The sequence below is a fragment of the Carettochelys insculpta genome, chromosome 11 (assembly GCF_033958435.1).
Source record: "Carettochelys insculpta isolate YL-2023 chromosome 11, ASM3395843v1, whole genome shotgun sequence".
Classification (NCBI taxonomy): Eukaryota; Metazoa; Chordata; order Testudines; family Carettochelyidae; genus Carettochelys; species Carettochelys insculpta.
The window spans coordinates 17,464,331-17,488,044 of record NC_134147.1 but is presented as its reverse complement, the minus strand read 5'-3'; the positions used below and the strand labels follow the sequence as shown (position 1 = coordinate 17,488,044).

Here is a 23,714-nt window from a genome sequence, read left to right as displayed (position 1 = left end):
GCAGCACCCCAGAAAGTCTATTCTCTGGGTTGAAATGAGCGTTGGCTTTTCTAAGTTGAGCAGCAGCCCCAGCCTGCAGAGCGCCTCTGACGAGTTGCTTGTGAGATTTCACCTGCTCCCTGGAGCACCCTCTCAGAAGCCAGCTGTCAGGAGAAGAGTCCATTTGTACCCCTCTCTTGCAGAGAAAGGCAGAAACCACCGCCATGCGTTTGGCAAACATGAAGGGGGCCATGGAGAGGTGGCGTGGGAGCATGGGGAATTGATAATGTTCATGGCTTACTGGGAGCCTCAGGAATAGTCTGTGAGCGGGTTGACTGGGGATGTGAAAATAGGCGTCTTTCATGTCACTGTCTGTGTGCCAACCCCGCAGATGCAAGGAAGGGATAATCGTGCTTATGTGAGCCTGCATGGTCTCCCGCTTTGCCATAAACCTGGTGAGACTTTGTAAATGCAAAACGGGCCAGAGGGCCCCCCTGTCCATCCTTCATTTTTGGGATTAGGAATTATCTGGAAAAAAAACCCTTAAATCCTCAGGCTCCTCCTCCACTGCCCCTCCGGCAGAGAGCGGCTGCACCTCCTGAAGAAGGAGCTGCTCCTGAGCAGGGTCCCTGAAGAGGTAGGGGGCAGGAGGTGGGAGGGAACAGTGGAGCAGAACTAGAGTGCCTATCCCAGCTCCACCCCGTAGAGGACCCACCAGTCTGTTGTTAAAAAGGACCACACACAATGGAAACGGGATAAGTAGTTGAGGAAATGGAGGGCAGGGGGAAAGGATCCGAGATGTTGAGTGGCCTGCAGACCTCTGGAGTCCCATCAAACCCCTTGCTTAGGTCCCAACTGGGGCTTTGTGGATCCTTGACCCTACTTCGTGGGCTAGTTGGATGGCCTACACCCATTGTTTCAGCCCCTGTGATGGAAAGAAAGAGTCTTGCCTAGGGTGCAGCTGGTATTGGCATTGTTGTTGCAGCTGCTGCAGTCAGGAGGGCCTTCTCCAGACGGATGGGGTATGCATACCCAGAGAGCTCACTGTGAATTGCGATTAAGCTACAGAGTCTTGAATCAATCTGGAAAACAAAGCAAACCCTCAAAAAGGGAGTCCTGCAATGTATGTGGAAGCTAAGGTGGGAGGCCTGCAGCCCTGCAAAATGATGCAGAGACTACAGGGGATATGGTGCAGGTGGCTGAGTCAGCCACATCTCGAGAGTTCTGGAGAACTGTCCTGGCCCCTGTCTTGCCCTCATCCAGCATGGCAGCCAGTTCTCACTGTGACACTTCAGGGAGGAGGTCTATGAGCTTATCCAGGGTGTCCTGTGTTTTAACAAATTGTATCCGGGGAGGAGAACCTATTGGTTGGCTAACGTTAGCCTTAACACCCTGTGCTGCATCGGTCTGTCTGCCAACCAAGTCAATATGCTTGGCCTCCTTGGCCATGGAAGCTGCTACCCGTTGGCCTCAGTGCTCTTTCGCATTTACCACCGAGCACAGGGAGGGTGTGAGGACGGGGATTCATATGCCTCAGAGGGCATCTAGTATTTCCTTCCTAGAGTGGAAAGTGGAAGGAAGGGAGGCCAGGATCTCATCATCAACCATAGGCTCAGCACCCGTTGGTGTCGGACGCCTCCCTCACTATTTCTGTCCATCTTTCCCTGCCCAGTGCAGAGTGGCTTAGTTTCCGTAGACTAACTCCACACCAGTCATCTACCCATTCTGTGGGCTCTTCCTCTCCTCTTCGAGCCATCCATTGTGCCCAATACCAGGGTTGGCAGGATCTGCCAAATCGTGAAGTCTGTCTCTTGGATTACCTTGATTAATGGGAGGGCATCCCTTGATGGATCCTTGGGGGCATGTACAGCCTGGCGTCTTCTGCCTCTGCTGCTTCCTTCACCTGCAGGCCTCTGTTGTGAGCCATATGGCACAGTGAGTCCTGGTGGCCTTATGGTTGCTCCAGAGAGGAGGCGGTGGCAGCCAGAGGTGGGGAATCTTGTTGTCTTTAACCTCCATTGGACCCAATTTCTACAGATCCCCATTCTGACTCTCACACTGTTAAGGCTCTGGTAACTGCTGGATCCTGCTTGCACCTGTGCCCATATGGCTCTGGGGGCTTAACAATAGTTGTTTCTCCTGGACATGGAACGTGGGTCATCCTAAGTGACCTGAAGTGGTGATCTACTGAAGCTGCCAACTTGAAAGCCACTGAAGGGAGGTCCTGGGCTTGGTAGCATGTCCAAGGGGTCAAGAAGGGCCACTGTGTGGGTAGTGACAACCGGGGCTCCCAAGCCATACGGGGTTCTCTCTTGCACCTGCTTGACCAATGCCTACTGCAACTGGAGGAGGCCGACAGTCTCCAACACAGAAGACCAGGGGAGAGAGGACCAAGGTGGTGGTGATGAGCCTTGGGCAGACAGTCAGTGTGCGAAGAGGTGGGGACCGGTGCCAGGAGCAACATGCCAGAGACCAATGCCCACTATTGTTGAAGTAGGAACAATGCCTATTCTACGGTGCTGGGAAGCAGTCTCTGCAGTCTGGTGCCAAGGAATGGCGACACTCCTCTGATTCAGACTACGACCGTAGCCGGCCACTCAGTGCCTGGGAGTGTGGCGACGCCTGCACTCATGCTGTGCAGGTCTGCATTGCCATGGTTGCCAGAGAAAGATGCTGAGAAGATGGGGACTTGAAATGGTGTGTGGGATGTTGCTGGTCACTGGATGGAGGATGCTGCAACACGGGGGGGGGGAGGGGTTTGCCCCTCCATAGCACTTGTCTGGATGGTACCATGGACCTGTCCTTGACTGCTGATATAGGAGGCACCATTAACTCAAACAAGTCTCTGGCCACCTCAGACATGTCAGCCACTGAAGGTGGCTGCAAGACCTCCCCTGGATCCTGATTAGCTGGGGAGCCACCCAGGGCCAGACTCAATGGTGCCCGGGCTCCCAGAATCAAACAGACCCGATTCATATTGTTTAGCAGCTGAATCCTGCCTGTGGGCTCTCTGGCCATTAGGCAGTTTACAAGGCCTCTGGGCAACAGCCTGTCGCCCACCCTTTTGTGGTGCTTGAGCGGCACAGGCGATGCTGAGTGGTGCTGTAGCTCTGCCTCATGGTGTGATGCAGGCGATTTACGATGCCGGGGCTCCTTTACAGAGTCCTTTCCATATACCATTTTCTGTACCAACACTGGGGCGCTCCACACCAATGAACTCTGGCCTGGGCCCTCAGGGGCTGCAGGTTTACGAGCGGCTTACATCAGAAGCTGCTTTAAATTAAAGTCCTTTTTCTTGTGAGGTGTGAAAGCTTTGCACATTTTGCAGGGCTCTGATTGATGAGCTTCCCACAGGCAGCGTAAGCAGGACTCACAGGGGTCACTATTTGGCATTGGCTTTTGGCAGGAACCGCAAGCCTAGAAGCCCTGGGCTTGTGGTATGTCCAGCAGCCCCAGGCAGCTGGCGGGCCAGAATGATCCCAGCCACTCAGAGCAAACTACGAATTATGAAGCTAGGGAGCACTTGGAAGCAATAAGCCATGTTCCGAGGCCATCACAGATCATAGGAAGGAACTAAAGAGGGGGGTCAGTCAGCAGGGTTACACATGGAGCGCCATGTGGGTGCCACTCCACAAGTTCCACAGTTGACCCACGGGGGCTGCTGAGGAAAAAAAGTTCCCGACGTCTGTGTACGCAGCATGCACACACCTGATTGGAACGGAGCTGAACAAAGAACAGGTCAGTGCTAGGAGAAGGGCCGCAGCAACAAAATCCAGAGAAGCAGCTCAGGAGGCAAGTCTGTGCTGGGAACAGAGCTGCACCAAACCAGAGCCGGGGGGGTGCCAGAGAAGCGGCCCAAGGTGTTGGAAGCAGAACAGCAGGTCTGTTAAGGCAGGGAGGAGCTGGAGCTGGGCGCAGTGATGAGCTGGGGAGAGCAAAGTGGGAGCTTAGCTAGAGGGACTAACCTAGGGAGACGCCCACAGCCAGGAGGTCTGGCAGGACAGACTTAGAGGGGATCATAACCCGACTGGGCGGGGTCGAGATCTAGAGCCTGAAGGCATGTGGCCACCACCAAAATCAAGGTCTGACCCACAGTCCTTGGCTATGCTACAGGCATACTGAGGAGGCGTGTGAGGTGCAGACTGGAATGTAAGGGAAGCTGAGAGGTGGTTGGTTGAGGTGTCCCCATGCCCACCTTTCCTTTTCCCATTTCCCCCTTGTTCTTTTTTAAATTGGCCGCTGTTTAGTGAATTGTATTTGCTTTGAACTGTCCAGTGGGCCAGGAATTGGTCAGAGACGAGCACTTGGAGTGGGGACACCCTAGCCCCCGCCTCAGTTGTCCCAAACAGGTTTGGGGGTCGAGCCCTCCAGTAATCCTGGGCCCAGCTCTACCACCCAGGAGAGTGGAAGGGGAGTTCAAATTCAGGGAGGTTGCTGGGTAAAGGAAATGGGAACGAGGAACCTTTCACTAGCCCATTTCACCAGGACAGTGTTTAACCCAAGAACGTTCCCCAAGATAGTGGGACCAGTTCCATGCTTACAGTAATTTCCTGGTCCCTTTTACGAAAGCTGCCTCCCTGGTTTCCACATGCTTACAAGGAGGCAGAGAACGGGTGATCTTCACGCCCCATTTAAACCTCTCACTTTCTGCAGTGCCCATCACACACCCCCTGTAAGGGCCACGGGTCAGTTTCACCCTCGCTTCTCGCTATTTTCCTCACTCAGACCTTCACATTCTGGCAGGGAAATGAAGCGCTCCAGCCAGCTCTGGCCAGCTTCACCTCCCTGCGCATTTGGGGTTCCCCAAGATTTTTCCACCCCCAGAAATAATCTGCATCTATTGAAGTTAGCCATGAGGGTCTCGTAAGATACAACCACATACAACCCACCTCTCATGCTGTTACACCCACCGTAGCTCCCAGCAGCTTGGGGCCAGCCACTCACAAAAAGCCACAAGTACCTGAATTTAGTTGTTTAATCATTCTCCAAAGCCACCAATTATTCAAAACAATGGCACCAGCCCCAGCCCACAGCTTGTGATGCCACGGGAATGAGCCAAAAAAACCAAACATCAAACCAGCAATTACACTGAGAGCAGGGACCACTCCTCTGCTGGGGCAGCAAAACACTCTCTCCCCAGCTGGACTCTGTGCACACGCAGGGCACTCCAGAAGGGGGCAGCAGGGGCCATGCAATTCATTCATGCACGTTTCAGATTAGATTGTATTTCTTAATCCAGTCTTTGATTCCCCCCTACCCCACCTCGCCTGACTCTCCACGGCTCTCCTTTACTCTCCCTCCCACCCAGAATGTATTCGGCCTCTCGTGCAAGTGCCACAAAGCCAGTCTGCAATCGCCAGTGCAGAGAGCACAGGGGCAGGGTGGGACTGCAGAGGGAGAGGATGATGAAGAGGACAGGAATTCCTGGGGGCTTGCCAGACACCTGATGATTGGCTTGGGCCAAGAGCACAGCGAGGACTTGCCACACTCCAGCGCGGTTCCAATGAGAATCAATCGCACGTGCCCCCTTACAAGGGGGCAGAGCCACCACCACCACCGACCCAGCTGGGCATCCCTCCCCGTAGCCGTGACCCCAGCCCCATTGTCCACTCCAGGTGCTCCTTCTGGGGCTGCCTGTGGGAATGGCTCAATCCCCCCAGCGCTGTGGGGCCATGCTGGGAAGCCGTCACAGGAGACGCCTCTGAAGCATAGACACGGTTCATTGTCCAAATCACGCGAGTCATAAATCTGCCTCACATCAACCCACAGACACTGCTCAGTCCTCCCCACAGAGCCAAACCAGGCCACAGATCCAGTCTCATGGACCAAGCCCAACCCCTCAATCCTCCCCCTCACGCAGATGGACTAGGCCAAGAACCCGCAGCCCATCTGTCCGATAGGAACCGCCAGCACATGACACAACACAGCCCACAGCTCTGACACCTGTGCAGATGCCCTGGCACTGCCCCACCCTCTGGTATCCTCCTGGTTTCTGGATGCATCCCATGGGCTCAACGGGGGCCCATGAATGAAGCTCGCAGTGCAACCTTAGCCCACAGCCGCAGCCTGTGGCACCCCCACATTTCATAAGTTCAGGAGTCTCCCAGGGACCAGTCACACGAGTCCCCAGCCAGGCCCAGGCGAGTGCTCCTCTGGCCTCCTCTGCTCACGGCAGCCCCCAGAGTGATTCTCCTCCCACCATCCCCTCACTGGGCACATTGCACCCCCCGGTGCTCCAGACAAGCAGAATCACAGTGTAAGCATCCCACCCTTCCCCCTGCAACGCTCCAGCTGGCAGCGCCCCAGAGCAGGCTCCTTCCCCCTCCCAGCCCCTGGGACAATCCTTCCCCATTCTCCCAGCCCCACCCCGACATACAGCTCCTGCATGGGTCCTTCCCCACCCCAGCCAGGCACGCGCCCGCCCCTGCGGCGCGAGAGCCGCGCTCGGCCCCAGCACTCACGGTCATTGCACACGGGGCCGCCGTAGGAGGTCATGGTGCAGTCACACGTGTAGCCGTCCCACTGCTGCAGGCAGACGCCCTGGTTAGCGCAAGAATCCTCGGTGCACGTGGTGCTGGGGCCTGGGGGCAAGAAGGCAGATGTTGGGTTATCGGCCTGGCTCTGGCAGCCGCTCCCCTAGCCCTTTGGGGCAGGTGTGGGGGTCCCAAACCCCCATGGGCAGAGTGGAAATAAAATCCAATGGGAGAGAGGAGGGAATCTGCGGCAAGCTGGGGCAGAGCTGGGGATGGAAGCCAGGAGTTCCAGCCCCCTCCCAACTCCTCACACTGTAACCCAGGGGCGAGGGACCTTTTTTGGGTTGGTGACCGACAAGGGAAAAAAGTCGTGGGCCACACAAAAGTTAAAAGCAAGAACACTCAAACCCAACCCTCGCTAATGTGGCCTCCAACTGAGACACCTCATTCCCTGGCTCTCCAGCCTCAGGTGGAGGGTGGGACGCCAGGGAAGAGAGGCCTGAGGCTCAGGGCTTCCCCCAGGCTAGATTCACTCTTCTGGGAGCCCAGGGCTAGTAGATATTGTGCCACCCGCTAGTCTCTGGGGGGGGGGGGGGGCAAAAAGCAGGGTCCAGCGTGCAGAAGGGGGCTGCTGGGGTGTGGGGTTCAGGATTGGGCAGGAGGACAGGGCCAGGAGCAGAATCTGGCCAATGGGAGCAGTGGAGGAAGGGCCTCCAGACCAGCAGTCCCCTAGGAGTTGTTCCCCAGCCAGGGGTGGAAGGGGAAGGGAAATGGCAGCAAACAGAGTCACTTCCTCCCCCCTGCCAGGCAGAGCTGGATCCAGCCCTGGCTTGCCTTGATCCAACCCACACGGCTCATGGCTACCCTCCACTCTGAGCCAGTGCTCACGTTCCAGCCGCATGGGGAGGCCACCGGGCTGGAGCATCAGCGTGGGCTTCTCAATTCAGGGGCAGGGTGCTGAGCCCTGAGCCTCACAGGCCAGATCAAGGCAAGCCAGCCAGTGGGCTACAGGTTCCCCCCCGGGGCATCGGTTCTAGCCAGTGGGCCACATTCCCCTCCCAGAGCCGGGAGAGCAATCCCAGATGCGTCATGCCGCGGTGGAGGAGGCAGGAATGGCAAGTGAGAGATGTGATGGCAGAGAAAGTAAACCCAGAGCCTGTAAGGGAGATGGGGGTGTCCCTGGCAGCTCCCCCATCCACTGCTGACAGAAGACAGCCTGAGGTGAGAGCGATAACATTCCCAGCCAGCAGCTAATTAAGGTGTTTGCAACTCTAACCCTCCATCCCGTCGCCCATGGGGGGGCTGGAGGCCCACAAGCAGCAGAGGGGCTGGGCTGGAAGCAGGCCGGCTTCCAAGGACCAGGTTATCAGCAGGAGAGGAGGTGGGGCGCCTGGTTGGAGCCCGGTGGAGGTGGGGCACCCGGTCGGAGCATACAGGGCCCCCTGGTGAGAGAGGCTGGGGCTGGAGCGGGGAGTCATGCCCAGCCAGCACTGCTGCCCGGCTCCCGGCAGCGCCCTGCTCAGAGAGTCCAGGCCAGGAACACGCGGGCTCGGGCAGAAGGAGACTCTTACCATCACAGCCCCTCTCGACTTGCCCGATCCGATGCAGGGCGTCGGCGATGAGGTCAGGCAGGCGGCCGTTGAGGTCCACGGAGGCAAGACAGCCTTGGAAGCCATCCCGCGAGGCCACCAGCTTGGGCAGGTTGTTGAACATGTTCTTGCTCAGGCCCCCGATGTACAGCTCTCCTGGAGGGGGGGATGGGAGAGATCAGCAGGCAAGGGGTCTTCGGCCACTAGCGCACCACAAGGCTGCCCACCCCCACCGTCCCCTACCCTGCATAGGGCTGACCCAGGGAAGAGCTAAAGCCCCTCCACCTCGCCCATCCTCCATGGGGCCACCCTGCACTGCCCCAGCCAGCTGTCACCCAAATCCACGCCCTGGGGATAGGGGAGCAAAAGTATCCTGACCCCTTGGACAGAGACTGTAGGGCTGGAAGAGGGGAGGGAGGCTGAAGTGATTAATTCCTGAAGGTCCATCACCCCTACTGCCAGCTGGGCCCTGGGGGGCTCTGGAAAGCTCTAGGTCTACCAGTGATGTGTGGGGGTCAGGCAGCCCAGACTGAGGGGGAAGCCCCTCTGCCCAGACATGCCTGCCCATAAACCAGCCCCTCCCCTGGCACTGGGCAAACAATGGGATTCACTTCCCTTCCCCCTACCCCAGCACAGCAAACCCCCAATAAATCCCACCGTCTGTGAACATTCGACACCCCAATCACTCACAGTAACTGCCAGGGATACCCCATGATCCCCCGCCTCCCCAAGCACCCCAATCAACTTCCCTTCTCCCCATCACTGCCAGTGCCCTAACACTGCCCCCAGTCCATGAGGTGAGCCCAGCCAACTCAGGGTCCAGTCTTGCCAATTTCACAGCCATGTGATTTGAAAATCAGTCCATTTCAAGTTTTCAAATGTTTGCATCCAATACTTCAGGTGGTGGTGTAACCATAAAGCTCCAGACCCAAAAACGGGGCTGGATGGGGGGGGGGGAGGGGGCTCCCAGAAGCATGGGGAGGTCAGACACACCTCCAACTCCAATAATCAGCTGTCCATCCCAACAGCTTCTTGCAGCTGGGGTAGGTACAGGGAGGTGAGTCTGACAACCCCCACCCCACCCCCAAGGCAATGTGCTGGGGAAGAGCAAGTCCTGTCTTTCCCCTGCCAGGAGTGGGCTAGCAGCTGAAAGAAGGGGCCTTAAATGAGTCCCTGCCTGAGGCACACCAGTCCTTCCCCTCCCCTCACTAGATTTCACAGTCTGCCACATGTTTTTCCAGGTCCAGGAATTTGGTAAGGCCCCACTGATGAGCCTCCCAAACAACTCCCCTGCTTCCCCCCTGCCCCCATCACCCAGTGCCCACACTCACCCCACAAGCCCCTGTGCCCCAAAGAGGTGCTGAGTGGTTTTTGGGATGCAGGCAGTGCTGGAGGAGATTCATGGGGCGTAGGCTGTGATCTAGCAGGAATTTGGGGTACTGTTTTTGCGAGGCTCAGCTCAGGCCATGACTCCACTAGCGAGCTGACAGCAGAACAGTGCAACTGCTGCAACTGGGCTGCTTAAGATCGCTCCTGTAGCCACTCTGTGCTCTCCCGTCAACATAATAAAACCACCTCGATGAATGGCAGCAGCTGAGTCGGGGGGTTTGTTCATCCCCCGGGGTGAAACAAGTGGTAGTGCAGCCAAGGCCTCGTGTGAGTGCCGATTTCGCCTATGTGCTGCATTATTGTACAGCTGAGGGAGGGGCGGGGGAGGACTAAGGGCAGGTTCACAGTGCACTGGTACAGCACTTCAGAAAAGATTCTCCTATGCCAAGAGGAGACTCTCCCACAGAAAAACTGCCCAGGTGTAGTTTCTCCATCTTGGCAAGCGGCGGTAGCCATGGCAACAGGAGCAGCTCTCCTGTGGACACAGCGCCATCCGGGGGGGGGGGGGGGCACTTAGGTTGTATAATGACATTGCTAAGGTGAGCGGGCACCTCAGGCCCTTGAGCAGTGTAGCAATATTGAAATGATGCCTGAGTACGATCATCTTCCTTAGGCACTGTGGATCCTCAGGTGGCTGATAAGGCCTGGCCTTGAACTACTAGTACAATTACAGCGAAACACGTTTGCAGGTGTGAAGGGAAGCTCTCAACCGTAACTGAAAGTCAGTCTCTCCTTCCTCCTGTGCCTCGCCCTCCTCAGCTTGTCAGCAGGCAAGTGCAAAATACAGGAGGCCATCACATACGATTTTTCTCCATTTTGAGCAATCCTGAGCGATTATCTCCAACGTATCAGTATCAATGTTGCACTTCTTTAAGTTATCCTTCAGCAAGTCCTTATAATGCCACCATTGTCCTCCTACATCATGGTACCCTTCTTTCAGCTGAGAGAATTGGACTTGTCTTGCCAGGCAATGGTTTGACATCAGGACAATGTGACCAGTCCACCAGAGTTGCTGAAGGATATCATTGCCTTTTCCAGAACAGCAACGTTGGGATGTTCGTCTTCTCATTTGATCTTCAAGAGCTTGTGGAGGCAGCATCGGTGATGTCTCTCAAGGACTTTCAAGTGACATCTCTTGGCTGTCTGGGTTTCACACCCATACAATAGTGAGAGAATAACGGCTTGATAAACAAGAAGCTTGCTCCCTGTTCAAATGTTGTGATCTTCAAAAACCCTGTCCCATAAATGAGCAAAGGCTGCACTGGCACAGTTCAGATAATGCTGGATTTCTGCATCAACATTTGCCTAGGATGAGAGATGTCACCCCAGGTAGCAAAAAATATTCAGCCTTCTCCCGTACCTCTCCATTGATTTTAATAGATGGAGCATGTGGTACCTCATTTGGAGAGGGCTGATGGAGCACTTTGGTTTTCCTGATGTTGAGCGTGAGATCGAGACATACATACGCAGCAGCAAACACGATCAGGATCATTTGAAGAGCTTTTTCAGAATGGGCAAAAAAATATGTGATCATCAGCACACTGAAGTTAATACAGAAGTAATTTTGTAGCACAGACCAGGTACTCATGAGGTGTGGGTTTCTCACATTCCTGAGCGAGGTACTTAAACCAGCCTACTTTGCTAGAGCAGACAAGCCCGAAGAGAGACAGAGTGAGCGTAACCTCTGTGTGTGGGTGGAATAAACAGAGTCCTCCCGGAACCAGCTGTAACTGACCCAGATCAGCAAGGGGCCAGAGCCTGGGACAGCTTCAATGACCCAGAGCCATGGTCACAGCAGAGAAGCTGAGTCCAGACCCAGCTGTGGAACAAAGGACTGGCAGAGGGAAGAAGTGCAGGCTGGCAGCTCTTACCTTGGAGCCACTAAGGCAGGCAAGCAGACAGAGCCTGACCCTGGGCCCAGACCTGGGCTGAGGGGACTGTGCTTTAACATTCAGCTCTCTGTGCTCAGCCATGGGCTGCTTCTGCTGACACCAGATGACTAATAAACCGGCTGCCCTGGGGATGCTGCTCGAGGGTCAGAGGAAATGCCACTCGAGGGGCACCAGTCCTTGAGGGTGGGCAAGGCTCTGTCAGGAGCCTGTCTCAGCTGGGCAGAACTCAGGGGAAGCAGTAGGGTTGGACCCCAGAGAGAGTCACAGCGTGGAAGCCCTGGAGTGACACTTCCTCCAAGACACTGTTCCAAAGCTGGGGGTTTAGCCCTGAGCCCGTGGATGTGTGATGACCCTCCAGCACCAGCCTGCTCCAGACAGAGGTGAAAGAATGAGGATGTTCTGGGTCCTTTCACTTGCAGGAACGTTTAAGTCAGGGGCCCCCTTCCCAACTCAGAGTTGAGTTGCAGCCACTTCTGCGTGGGATGCGAGGTGGAATTCCAAACTCAACAGCCACTGCTGGGGAGATTTGGGAGAACAATCCCATTGAAGATACAGCTTCCCCCACTGACTCCTCACTACACCCCGCAACACAGCCCCCATACCAACCCTTCCACAGCCTACGGGATGGCAGCTCCTTAGCACCACACAGGGGCCAGCACTGCCTGTTAGGGAAGCAAGCCCCCAGTGCCCTGCCCAGCACAGCTCACCCTTGAGGTCCAGGTTGCGGGCGCCATTGGAGTGCTGGGTGACGGTGCGGGAGTCAATCTTGAGCGTGTGAACATTGCTGGTGTCCCGTGAGACAATCACATTGTGCCACTGGTTGTCATTCACCGGCTTGTCTGAGTTCCCCTTCATCAGCGACGGCCCGTTGCCCAGGTCGAAGACGTAGTGGATGTACCTGTGTACAGGGGCAGTGGCACATGAGCAGGGAAGATGCGGCTGAGCAGCTGCGAGTGGTGAAGCGGGTGGGCCCAGGGGCTGACAGGGCTGTGGGAGGGGTGTGCGCCCAGAGGCAGGACAACGGGCAGGAGATGTACGCCCCTGCATGAGGCAGAGCGCCCTCTGGGCAGCACTCGAGGCAGAGCTGGGGGCAGTGGGAGTGGCGGGAGGAGGGCTCCCATGAGTCAGGAGGCAGAGCAGTAAGGCTGGAGAGAAGATCCCAATGGGGAGGGCAGGGCATGGCAGATGTTCCAGTGGGGAAACTACCGCACCTGGGGCCCAGAGGGCGTAGGACATGGATCAGAGGGCTGGGCACGAGGCCCACACCCTGGGGCAGGGCGAGGAGAGTGGGCCTAGGCCTGCCTGGGGGAGGGGCTGCGTCTCACCCCTTGACAAGCTCCACCACGATGAAGTCGTTGCCATTGCCGCTGTTGAAGAGGATGAGGCCATCGGTGGCCGTGGTCTTGAACTGGAAGAAGAGGTGCATGGAGGCGTAGGCCTGCAGCGTGGCCAGCGCCAGGTAGCTGGAGCGACTCTTGAAGGTGACGGGATCAGCTATGATGCTGCGCAGGCCGAAGCGGGCATTGAGCTCACAGTAGCTGATGTCACCGTTCTTGCACAGGTCCATGTAGGGCATCCCATTGAAGACCAGGCTGCTCAGGTGCCCAATGAAGTTGGAGGGCACCACCGAGATGAAGCGGCGCTCTGTCATGATGCCTGTCTCGATGTTGTGGAACTCCAGGCGGGTGTGTGCACCAGCCATCTGCCCTGCTTGGAGCAGGAGGGGGCAGGGTACCATTACACACCAGGGGCAGACTCCAGCCCTGTGCACTCCCCCCACCCCACCGCAAACCTGCCCATGCCCCTCAGCTTCCTGCTATCCCAGCCTGGGCTCTCCACAACCCAGCCCTGTTGGTGTTCCTCAGTCCTGGCCCACCACCCGCTGCTATCCTCACCCCACACCCGCCAATGCCCCTCAGCTCTCTCCTACCCCAGCCCAGGGCTCCCCTCACCCCAGCCCTGCCTGTATCCTTCACTCCTGGCTCCCTGTTTCCTGCCATCCTAGCCCTGCTCTTCCTACCCCAGCTCTGCCAGTGCCCTTCAATCCTGACTGGTAGTCCCCTGCTGTCCCAGGCCTGGAGTCCTCACGTACCTTCCACAGTGACATTATCCACAGAGAGCTGCAGGCTCTTCCCCCGGCGCACAACCCGCACGGTGTGCCACTCATTGTCATTGAGTTTATGGCCAGCAAAGAGGGTCTCAGGGCCTTTACCTGAATGGGGGAAAGGGGGCAGGATGGGGAGGTTAGTGCCCTAGTAAGGTGAGGAGAAATGGCAACAAGGCCTAGACAGCCCCCAGGTGCCAGTCCCACCCTACCTGGATACACCCTGAATGCACAACCCCCAATACTCACCAAGCTAACAGCACCCTCCTTACTCCCTCCACCAACCCTCCTCCCATACCAGCTTAGGTAGAATGCCCTCCCCACTCCTAGATGCACACCACGCATATGCGGATACCCCCTACCAGACTGCCCCAGCTAGCAACACAATGGGGCTGTGCAGACCCCAAGGTGCACCCCACGCCCTGGCAACCCATACAGCCCATACACACCGTGGTGGCACAGAGCACGCAAAGGAGGATGGGGTGGATCATCAGTTCTCTCCATCCCCTCCTCCCCACTCCACACAGCACTGCACTCCTGCTCTGCAGTTGCTACACTGGGATGGTGCCCACCCCTGGGGAGGCTGTAACAGCTGCTTGGGGAGAGGGGGACAACACCAATTCAGGGATGGGAAAAAGCCCCCCAGGAAATTGAGGCCAAAACCTTACAGGCTCCAGCTTCACACTTCTGAAGAGAGTACCCAGCCCTGAGCACACCTATACTCCCCTACAACCTGATGCAGGGTATAACTGCACACACATACACCTCTTGGTACACACTTACACCCCCACTGGAAAATCCTGCTGGGTGCAATTGCACATACAGACCAGAGCACACCTACACTTCTCTGCTCAGTACCCCACCTTCCTAATCACTCTCTCAGGTGTGTACACCACCTGGGGCCCAGGACACATAACATTGCACTGAATGTTGCTCCTGAAGAACATGTGTGTGTTTGTATCACCACCTGCTGGCGAGCAAGAAAATCAGCCCCAGAGAACAAGTGAAGGAATGACAGATCATCCTGAAATTCACCCCTGCACCTCTAGGGAACTTCCAGGTCAGAGGCAGGGGGCCCTCAACTCATAGATCAGGAAAAATGTAATACCCATAGCTAATCCTTCCCAACCATCCCTGCTACACTTACCAGCTCACCTTCTCAGTCACCCCTAGCTGGTGGTGTACGTGACCCAACAAACATCCAGCTGCTAAAAGATCACCCTCCTTCCAAATCAGTCACTAGAGGGCAGGCTGTGTGTGTCTTTAAAGCACTCTAGAGGAGGGACCCAGAGCTTGTAAGTGGCTAATGAATCATTACCATAAGGCAAGTAATTCATTGCATGCAGAGGCTCGTGCCAAGTTGCTGCATGGTAGGCTGCAACTAATTAAAAATTTTTATCATGTCTATTAATAACTGCAGGGGAGTCTAACAGATCCAGGTGATGGTGGTGACAGGAAGGATTAATTTGTACTGCAGCAGGGCCTGTATTATTTGCACACTTTCTAACCATCCCCAGGTCTGTGGGAGAATGAGTCATTAATTATTTGGGGAGGGCCTAATTTAATAATCATAATAATTGCAAGTGGTAGTGGATAATTAATCACTTGGCATATCAATTAAATGAGACATCAATCCCAGGTATATTAGAGAAGAAAAAGGCTCATAATTGGGTAGTAGAACTGATATTAATTGCAAGGCTCCATGAACCCCAGGTCTATGATGGAAAGATTCATTAGTATTTTGCATATTATTAATTGCATGGGGCCTGATAATCCAGGTATATATTGGGAGGGGCTAATTGATTATCTTATTGCTACTTTGGGCCTAAAACAGGAATGAGCAACTTCAAGGTAGCAGAGGGCCCCAACAGCCCTAAAAGCCCTCTAGTGGGCTGGCAGGATTCAAGAAATGGCCCCTGCTGCTGGGAGAACGTATGGCAGAGCAGCGAGTCCTGCACTGACACCTCACATACGCCTCCATGCCACTGATCCACTCCATGACCTGTGGGAAGGCTGAAGAACCTGTGCCCTTACCCCGTCAGTAAACCCTGGGCATTGGCCATCCAGAGTTAGCCTACTTTAACAGGGAACTTTGGCCCTTCCTCCAGTTGGTGCCAGGGAGCAGCCCCCTGGTTGGCAGCCAGATGAAGCCTGATGGCCACCAGTTGTGCAATCTTGGCCTATTGTATTAATTGCAGCAACTCAAATAAACTCTCAGTCCCGAGGAAGGGGAGGGGCTAAATAAACAGCAGCTATTTGTACTGGAGTAGGACATCTTAATTACATGGTTCTAACAATCAAATTCTCTAAGGAAGCGGTTCATTATTATTTTGCATCTTATTAATTGCCCAGGGGGTTGACACCCCCAGGTGAGTGGAGAGACAGGCTAATTATTATATATTTGTATTGCAGATGGACCTACATTAATTGCATGGGGGGTCTAATCAGCCCAGGTTTACATCAAGTATGACTGATGTTACCATTTATCCTCTGAAGTGCAGGAGGGCCTAGTGTATTCATTTCCTTTGGGACAAACAGCTCTGCTGTTTGCGGTAAAAGCGGGTTGGTGGAGGACAAGGGGAAATATTCCTTTGCACACACTCATGCAAGCTCTGGGCATGGTGCATGAGCCACTGGGTTAATGGGTTGACCACCTCCCACACATACATACATCCCTACTCCAAGTGGCTCAGCTGATCCAAGCTTGCCTAGGTGGGTTCTGCCACCTGGTGGGGAAACCCAGTCACTGTAGCTCCTCATCCAGCAAGGGAGGCACTCCTTTGCTGGTTGGGTTAGTACTGCACAAATCAGGACTGATACAGTGTCTGTGGGGGGGTGTTCAAGGGTTCCTGGCTTCCCACAGGTCTCCAGAGCAAAAGAATCCCCTCCTCACCTCAACTGGGGAGTGGGACCCAAATGGATTTCCCCAACCCAGTACAAAGACCTCTCCTTCTCCTCCCTGAGGGCTACAGTGGTGGGTGCCAGCCACCCCCCACACTGGAGTGGGGGAATCTAGTGAGGAATACATTCCTTCATTCCACACCAAATCTCTGTCCCTCCAATCCCCAACCCCATTCTACATATTGCAAGTCTCACCTGTTTCCCCCAAATCCCACCCCCTACCACATAAATCTCCACGCACCCACCTCCTCATACACTAACCTCACCCTTGCATATTTCCTTCACCTTTCACCCCACACATCTCTGCTCTAATCCTCTGTCCCATGACATAGGGTTCTCCATCACTCCCACCCATCTCAAATATGGCTTCTGGAGTTTATTTGGAGATGAAACCCACAAACATACTGAAACTCTTGTCAGGGTGAATCCTAGCTGAGTTTCCCAGCCCCAAGGGGAGCAGGTAACTCAGGAGGGATAACTCAGCCATTTAAACCAGGGACTGTATGAGAGACGTGGGAACCAGGACTTCTGGGTCCTCTCTCCAGCTCTAGCTCTGTGATCCTGGGGACTAGTCACTTCCTGTCCTTATGTCTCAGCTTGCCCTTCCATGCCCTTGTAGTAAATTCTTCACCTACCTGGCACCACGGTGAGTTGTGGGTGATGTGCTGTCCTCTCACCACATCAGGAATCCACATGCACAAGAGCTGGGCCTTATCCCCCCATGGAACCCCACCCCTCTCTAGCCAGTGAAATGCCATTGGTCCATCTACACACCTGAGTCCAAGGGCTGGTGCTCCTCGCTGTCAGGAGATGCCTCACACCTAGGGGCTGCATGTCACTGCTGGGCTTGAGTGCAGCCCTGAGCACATGCGAGTGTAACCACAGCTGCCCTCCAGCCAGCACACACATCACTGTGTGCCTCCACCCTGCCAACGCACGTTACTGTAACTGTGTGCCCTCCCCGCCCCTGCTAATGCACATGTATATGTAATTGTGTACTTCTCTGATTGGAACAGTCTCGTAATGGTGTGAAACACACCCCACCTGGCACACGCTGAATGGTGCAGCTCTTCTTACCAGCATATGCATGTAACGGTGTGACGCATCGTAGCTGGCACACGTGAATACATAATATGTACCTCCCCTGCTAATCTCTGTGCAGGACAATGTTCTCCCAGCTGGCATGCACACATGCATTTGGATCTGTTCCCTGGCCAGTACACATGCGTATCAGTGTTTCTCTGCTCTCTGGGTTTGTCTGCATGCATGTGTGTGCGCTGGTCTCTGCTGGAAGGAGTAAGATGTACTACTCCAGGGGTGTGCAAAGTGGAGTACAGACCCCCTGGGGAGTGGGGGCTTGACATGTCATAAGGCGGGGTCTCGGGCTCATCCATCTTATTAGAATTGTTGAAATATTTTACTGGTTTTATGTGTGTATTCACATTTATATACTGACTAACAAAGTTTTTACATTCTACTGACTTATTTCCTCACGTGCCCAAAGGTTTGTATTTTTTTTTTCATACGAACATAACCGAACTTTCTGTTGGTTTGGATAACATTAGACCGGTTGGAGGGGCCCTGCTAATTACAGGGACAGAAAGTGGAGCCCAATGTGAAAAGTCTGCTCACACCTGTACTATCCTGTGTTTATTGCCCTTTATCTGAGTGAATGAGACCTGCTGCTTGGAGGTGTGGTGATTTGGTGCAATTGTACTTGTGTGAATCTTTGTTTACATGTGGTAAGTGTGAAAGTTTGTATATTTCTGTGTGTAACTGATTGTGTGTGAGACAGTGCATTTAATATTTTTAATGGAAATATACTTACGAATATGCATAACCGGAAAATGCTTTATGGAAAATATTTTTGTAAGGCATCATTTGAAAATAATAATATAATCTGCTGAATGTGTATATGATATTTGTGTGCATTTATCATTCCTGTAGAAATATGAAGCATAAACCTGTTTTATTAATCTGGATATGCTAAGTGAGGGCCAGTGAGGGTATTCCAGAAACCTGATAGCTCATGGTTAAGGACAATAATCTGTCAATGGGTTTGTTTTTTCTATTAACTAACCAGCAGGAGGGGCTCAGAGTCCTCACAAGGACATGTGTTTAGGTCACCTGATGTTGGGATCCATATTAGACATTGGGCTTATGCAGCAAAAGTGTGCAAAAGTTTAAACTGAACACAAAGGATTCCTGCCTTGGGCAAAATCTATATTAAGGAGGGAAGCCAAACAACAGGGGCAGCTGCTGGAAGTCAGGGTACCCCTGCTTACCACCCAAGATGAATGCTGGAAACATCTAAGACTGCACAGGGGAAGGATCGGGCCCAGGCTTGGAGGCTTTCCAGCCTGTCAGAAAGATGATTAGAACTACTGTTAGGTACTGCATGTAACAAGTTTCTTAATGTATGAGGTTTAGCTGGCACGTTTTATGTTGTTTAGTAACCCATGTTGTTCTGTCTGCTATTTCGTATGACTTCAGTCCTACTTTTTATACTTAATAAAACCACTTTTGTTTTGTAATAAACCCTATGTAAATAATTGACACGTGGGGCAAGGGGAGAAACAGCTGTGGATATCTCTCTTTCATTGATAAAGAGGGTGAACATGATATGAGCTTGCTCTGTACAGAGGAAGATGGATTTATCTGGGATTTGGTCCCACTGGGACTGTGTATCCGCATGCTGTGAAAGTCCCTTTGACTGAGCCTTCCCAGAGCTGACCTGATCTCATTGTCTGTATTACTCTGCATAGAGTTGTGACCCCAACTCTGTGCCAAAGCTGAAGGAGACCAGAGGGTTTAGCTCAGCAGGACAGAGTGGTAGGACACTCCAAAGGACAGGAAGCTGGGCTCAGTGGTATTTCAGCACAGCAAGTGACAGTCTCAAGGGAATCTCTGTGACCAAACCCATCACAGTGCATGTCAAGGGGAGACTGTGGTGTGACTGAGTAGTGTTGTGCCTAGCTGAGTCTATGTCATCATGTGTTGATCATGCATCTAGTGTGCAGAGAAAGAAGAACCAAGGTGCTATGCTGCCTTGCATCTATCATTCCACATCAATGTGCCAGTCACATACTACCAGGAACCTGCAAATTGCCTATGGGGAAACAGGTATATTTAATTCACCCCTATCCCCAGATCTGCTCAGCAGCTCCATGCCTGGCAAGGCGAGAACCATGAACCATGAACCAGAGAAACCCACTCAGTTGCTTGTAGTAGGGGGGGTTTTATGATACCCCACAGTGTGTTTCCAAATTCTGCCTGCGGGAGCAGTGCTGCGCACAGGCTGCAGGGAGGAGGGCAGCATGTTGCTAGTGTGCCAACGACCATGCCATGGGAGGGGGAAATGGCAGGTCCTGTCTTCTTAGGATGTTTCAGGCCCTGGTGGGGATGGGGTGTGGGGCAGTTCCTAGTCAATGCTCCCATCCTGTATGAGAATCTGTAAGTATCATAAACACATTAGAGATATAAAACTTGGGCATGCACCTACACAACAGGTGCCGCCAGTGTGAGGCAAGGGGAAACTGAGGCAAGAAGCAGTGAAGTGACTCATTTTAAGGTGGCACGCTAAAATGAGCAGCAATGGAGATAGAACTTAATAGTCCCCACCCCCAGTCCCCTGCTCTAATCACCCAGACCTCACTTCTCTCTCTGAGCCAGTATAAAACTCGGAAGTCCTGACCCAGCCCTTCTGCACTAACACCTGTAACAGATGTCTTCACTGAGCTGAAAGAAGTACCCAGATCTACCTCCCAGCCCATCTGTGCTAAATACCATTGCCCCCCCAGAGCCAGGAACAGAACCCAAGAATCCCAGCTCCTCTACCAAATCCTCTTCTGTGCAGCGCCATAGCAAATCATCTACCATATAGTGCTTGTCACCTTTCCATTCACCAAGTTCATTTAACTAGCAGAAGAGAGAGAACATGAAATAAAAACCCCGAAGGTAAAGAAGTGACTTACTGGGGTTACAGCCTATCCTGACACAGTCTGAGACGGGGGCCAGGGTGATGGGAGTAGGGGGAGAGAGAAGAGAACGCAAACAGTTTTACATCCTTCAAAGTTACTTCTGCAAACAACCATTCAATTCACAGCCCACCATCCGGGGACAGACGTGGGTCAAGGTGGCCATTTGGTGCCTGGGGGAACAGAAACCTCTCACATTGAGAAAGGGGACCCCAAATTTGGTAGGAACTGATCCCTTAAAGGTATCCCATATACAGCCCCAAAACTACCTTCCTGGCCAGTGGTTTGGCTGTGTCATTTCTTGTTGCGTATGAGGACTGGACGGTGTCTGCACAGTACATGGTGCAAACAAGATGGAGGGTCATAGGCATTCCTGCAATGCAAGTGATAAATAGTCATTCTAATGATGACGCACTGGGGCTCCATTGTGCCAGGTGCTGGACAGACACTGAACAAAAAGCCAGTCCCTGACCCTAGCGAGCTTCCAAGCTCCGGTCTTGGCTGCGCACACAAGCTGGCCTGCTTTAGCTTCCCCAATCTAAAGCAGGACAATGCTGCTTAATGTGGATATGGTTGTACCAGTATAAAAGTCCATAGCTATTCCTAGGGGAAGGGAATATGCTTTTCTGATGTGAGAGCTTGTCCACATGGGAAAATTCCCTGGCAGGGCTTGGCAAGGGGAATAATTATCCTAGAATAAAATCACTTTTATACCACAACAGTGTCCACACAGGGAGTTAATTATTAAAATTAATAAACATTCCATGTGTGACACCCCACATGCTTTATATTCAAAACCCATTTTTCATAAATATGAATAACTCAGAGATGCTTTGGACCAAGCTCCCTTTGTAGCTTATCATTTTAATGTCATAATCTGCTGCATCTGCATATCCTATTTTTATATATGTATTATTTTTGTATTGAAATTATGAGTATTGTTTACATATTTGTATTCCAAACGTTGACTTCCATGAAGACCTGCACAAGAGGTGTGGCTACTCTAATGTGAGAGGGTCATTGTCAGGTGAATATCAGTATTTGAATGACAAAGGGCCTAATGGATGCCAATACACATCTAAGGAACTTTGCCATAAAGGTTCAAACCAGCACGTAGGCAATATCTGCAACCTGAAACATGGCTGAATCATAAATGGACAGGTGATTTACTCTTGTGACCATCTCCATCTTGGAGTGTACTTTTTCACAAAGAGAACAATGACATTCCCTCCACAGAGGAAAGGTAAAAAGAGGACCACCAAGGGTTCCTCCATCTTTGTCTTCATCTTACTTTGGAACCTGCCGCACACATCCTAAAGAGAAAGAGAGAACTTCTGAGTGAACTGGAGACCCAGGTCAGGATAAAATCATTTCTCACTTAAAGCTTTCACCAGATATAAGAACAGCTGTTTAGGGTAAGAACTCACATGTAACTAAACTTTCAGTGGATTAGAACTAGCCATGTGTTTTATTTTAATTTGGTAACTCACTTTGATCTGTCTGTTTCTACTTCTAACCACTTAAATCCTATTACTTTTGCTTACTAAAACTCTTGTGTTTACAATCAAACCCAATATAAGTAACTCTGTGGGGAGGGCTACCACTGTGCATATCTCCTTTTCACTGATAAAGGGGGCTTACCTAGTGAGCCCTACTGGTGCAAATTTTTGTACAAAGAGAGAGATTTATTTGGTGGTTTGATCTCTTTTGGAGGCTGATTTCCCCAGGTGCTGTGCCCTAGAACTGCATCCACCCACAGCTGAGGTAAATCAGTGTCTGCATTACTCTGTGTGGAGAGGGCTGTAACCCCAACTCTGTGCCTTGGCTGGGGGAGATGAGAGAATCTGGCCCAACAGGACTGGGTGGTGGGGAGCCCCAGAGAACAAAAGTGGGTGACAGTGGTATGATCAGCATACCAGGGAGCACCTTCTGTGACTGCACCGTGTCATACCATTGTAGCCATGCTGTGAAATTTCCCTATGTGGACAGGTCCTAAGGCATCTTTATCCTGGTATAACTGTATCTCCACTCGATGGTGTCCCTGGACAATTATATCAGTAAAAGCCACATCTGTAACTGATACATTTGCACTAGGACAAAACACTGTGTGCAACAGAGACAGTTACCCTGCTTTGAGGCTTGATTTTACACTGGTTTGGCTAAGCTGGTTCCAAACCCCTGTATGGATGCTCTAAAACAAAAGGGACTAAGCAGAACTGAAATAAGAGTATCCACACACAAATTTGCAAGTTTGGGGGGTGAATAGGCCGGAATTTATTTGCTTAAGGGACTGTCATGAGCTGATTTATAAAACAATCTGGCCTAAACCAGTCTAGGAAGCAGATTTGCACTGTTGGACTGGGACTGATGGGGTCAATGTGCAGTGGGATGAGGAAGTTGACCAGAAATAGGAACACGGAAAGATCCCAGTTGACTAACTGGTTTTGGATGTTTCTTTACACTCCTGACTCAAGGTAGGGCCAGCTGGGATTGGGAAACTGAGCCAGGACCTGGGTTAGGACTCAATTTCTCAGCACAGTCTGAGTCCCATCTACAAGGACTCGGCTGACACATTTAAACCATGTTAGCATGAACTGGCTTCAACAGTGGATTGGCCCAGAGCTGCTTTAGAAAGTGGGTTAAGATGGAACCAGCTTAGAAAGTGAATTGGCCAGACCTAGGACAGACATTGGGTAGGCTGATTATTCTCTTTATTGTGGGGATGGGGAAGGCTTATAACCTTTAAGGGTATTCACACCCAATTTCCCCACCTCATGAGGCTCATTCTCCTCCCCCATTTTGTTGGGATAATCCCCACCCCTCTGACAAATGGCCACCTTGTAAACACCAGCCGTGCAGCAGGCAATGTGGAGATTGGACCCCCTCTTTTTCCTCCCCCACCCTGGCACCCCCAAACAGTGCCAAAAAGAGGATGAGAACAAGGGGGGGTTAACCCCTGCTGTGCAGCCCCATGTTAAGATGTATGGGGGGCACCTCCTCTCCCCTTTATTCCCCCAGCCAGGGCCCCCCTGCACCCAGCATGGATTAGAGGGCCAAGCTTGGGTTGCCCCACTTGCTATCACATCCATCTACCCTGGGCAGCCCTGGAATCTTGCAGAGATCAGGGAACATTAGACCCAGCACCAATGCATTCAGGGGGTGGGGGGCAGGGACAGAATTGAAGAACCTGGGGTGCTGGAAAGAGTGAGAGTGCAGAGGACACTATGGGGGTGGTGGAATTTGGGGTATTACTTAGCAAATGCAGTTCAGGGTGGGCTCTTATCCCCAACTTTCTGGTACCCCAGTCCCCCACTCTGGCTCCCCAAGATACTATTCTTCATGGAGGCATGCACATTATGAAATCCTCCACATTACCCGAAAGACCTTATTTTACAGCTCCTCTGGAATTG

The 23,714-nt window shown here is 52.8% G+C and overlaps 1 protein-coding gene across 3 annotated transcripts in view; it reads right to left on the bottom strand.

Moving 5' to 3' along the window:
* NRXN2 (neurexin 2) overlaps positions 1-23,714 on the bottom strand; it is a 302,332-nt gene that overhangs the window by 160,224 nt on the left and 118,394 nt on the right. For 2 of the 3 annotated variants that reach the window (XM_075005503.1, XM_075005504.1), the window contains 6 exons: positions 20,302-20,328; positions 13,415-13,534; positions 12,648-13,029; positions 12,030-12,220; positions 8,024-8,197; positions 6,441-6,560 (listed from right to left, as the gene is read on the bottom strand). In XM_075005503.1, coding sequence (XP_074861604.1) covers positions 6,441-6,560; positions 8,024-8,197; positions 12,030-12,220; positions 12,648-13,029; positions 13,415-13,534; positions 20,302-20,328 — 1,014 coding nt within the window. Of the gene's footprint in view, positions 1-6,440; positions 6,561-8,023; positions 8,198-12,029; positions 12,221-12,647; positions 13,033-13,414; positions 13,535-20,301; positions 20,329-23,714 lie in introns of all 3 variants that reach the window. The other variant, XM_075005502.1, reaches the window with a different exon arrangement.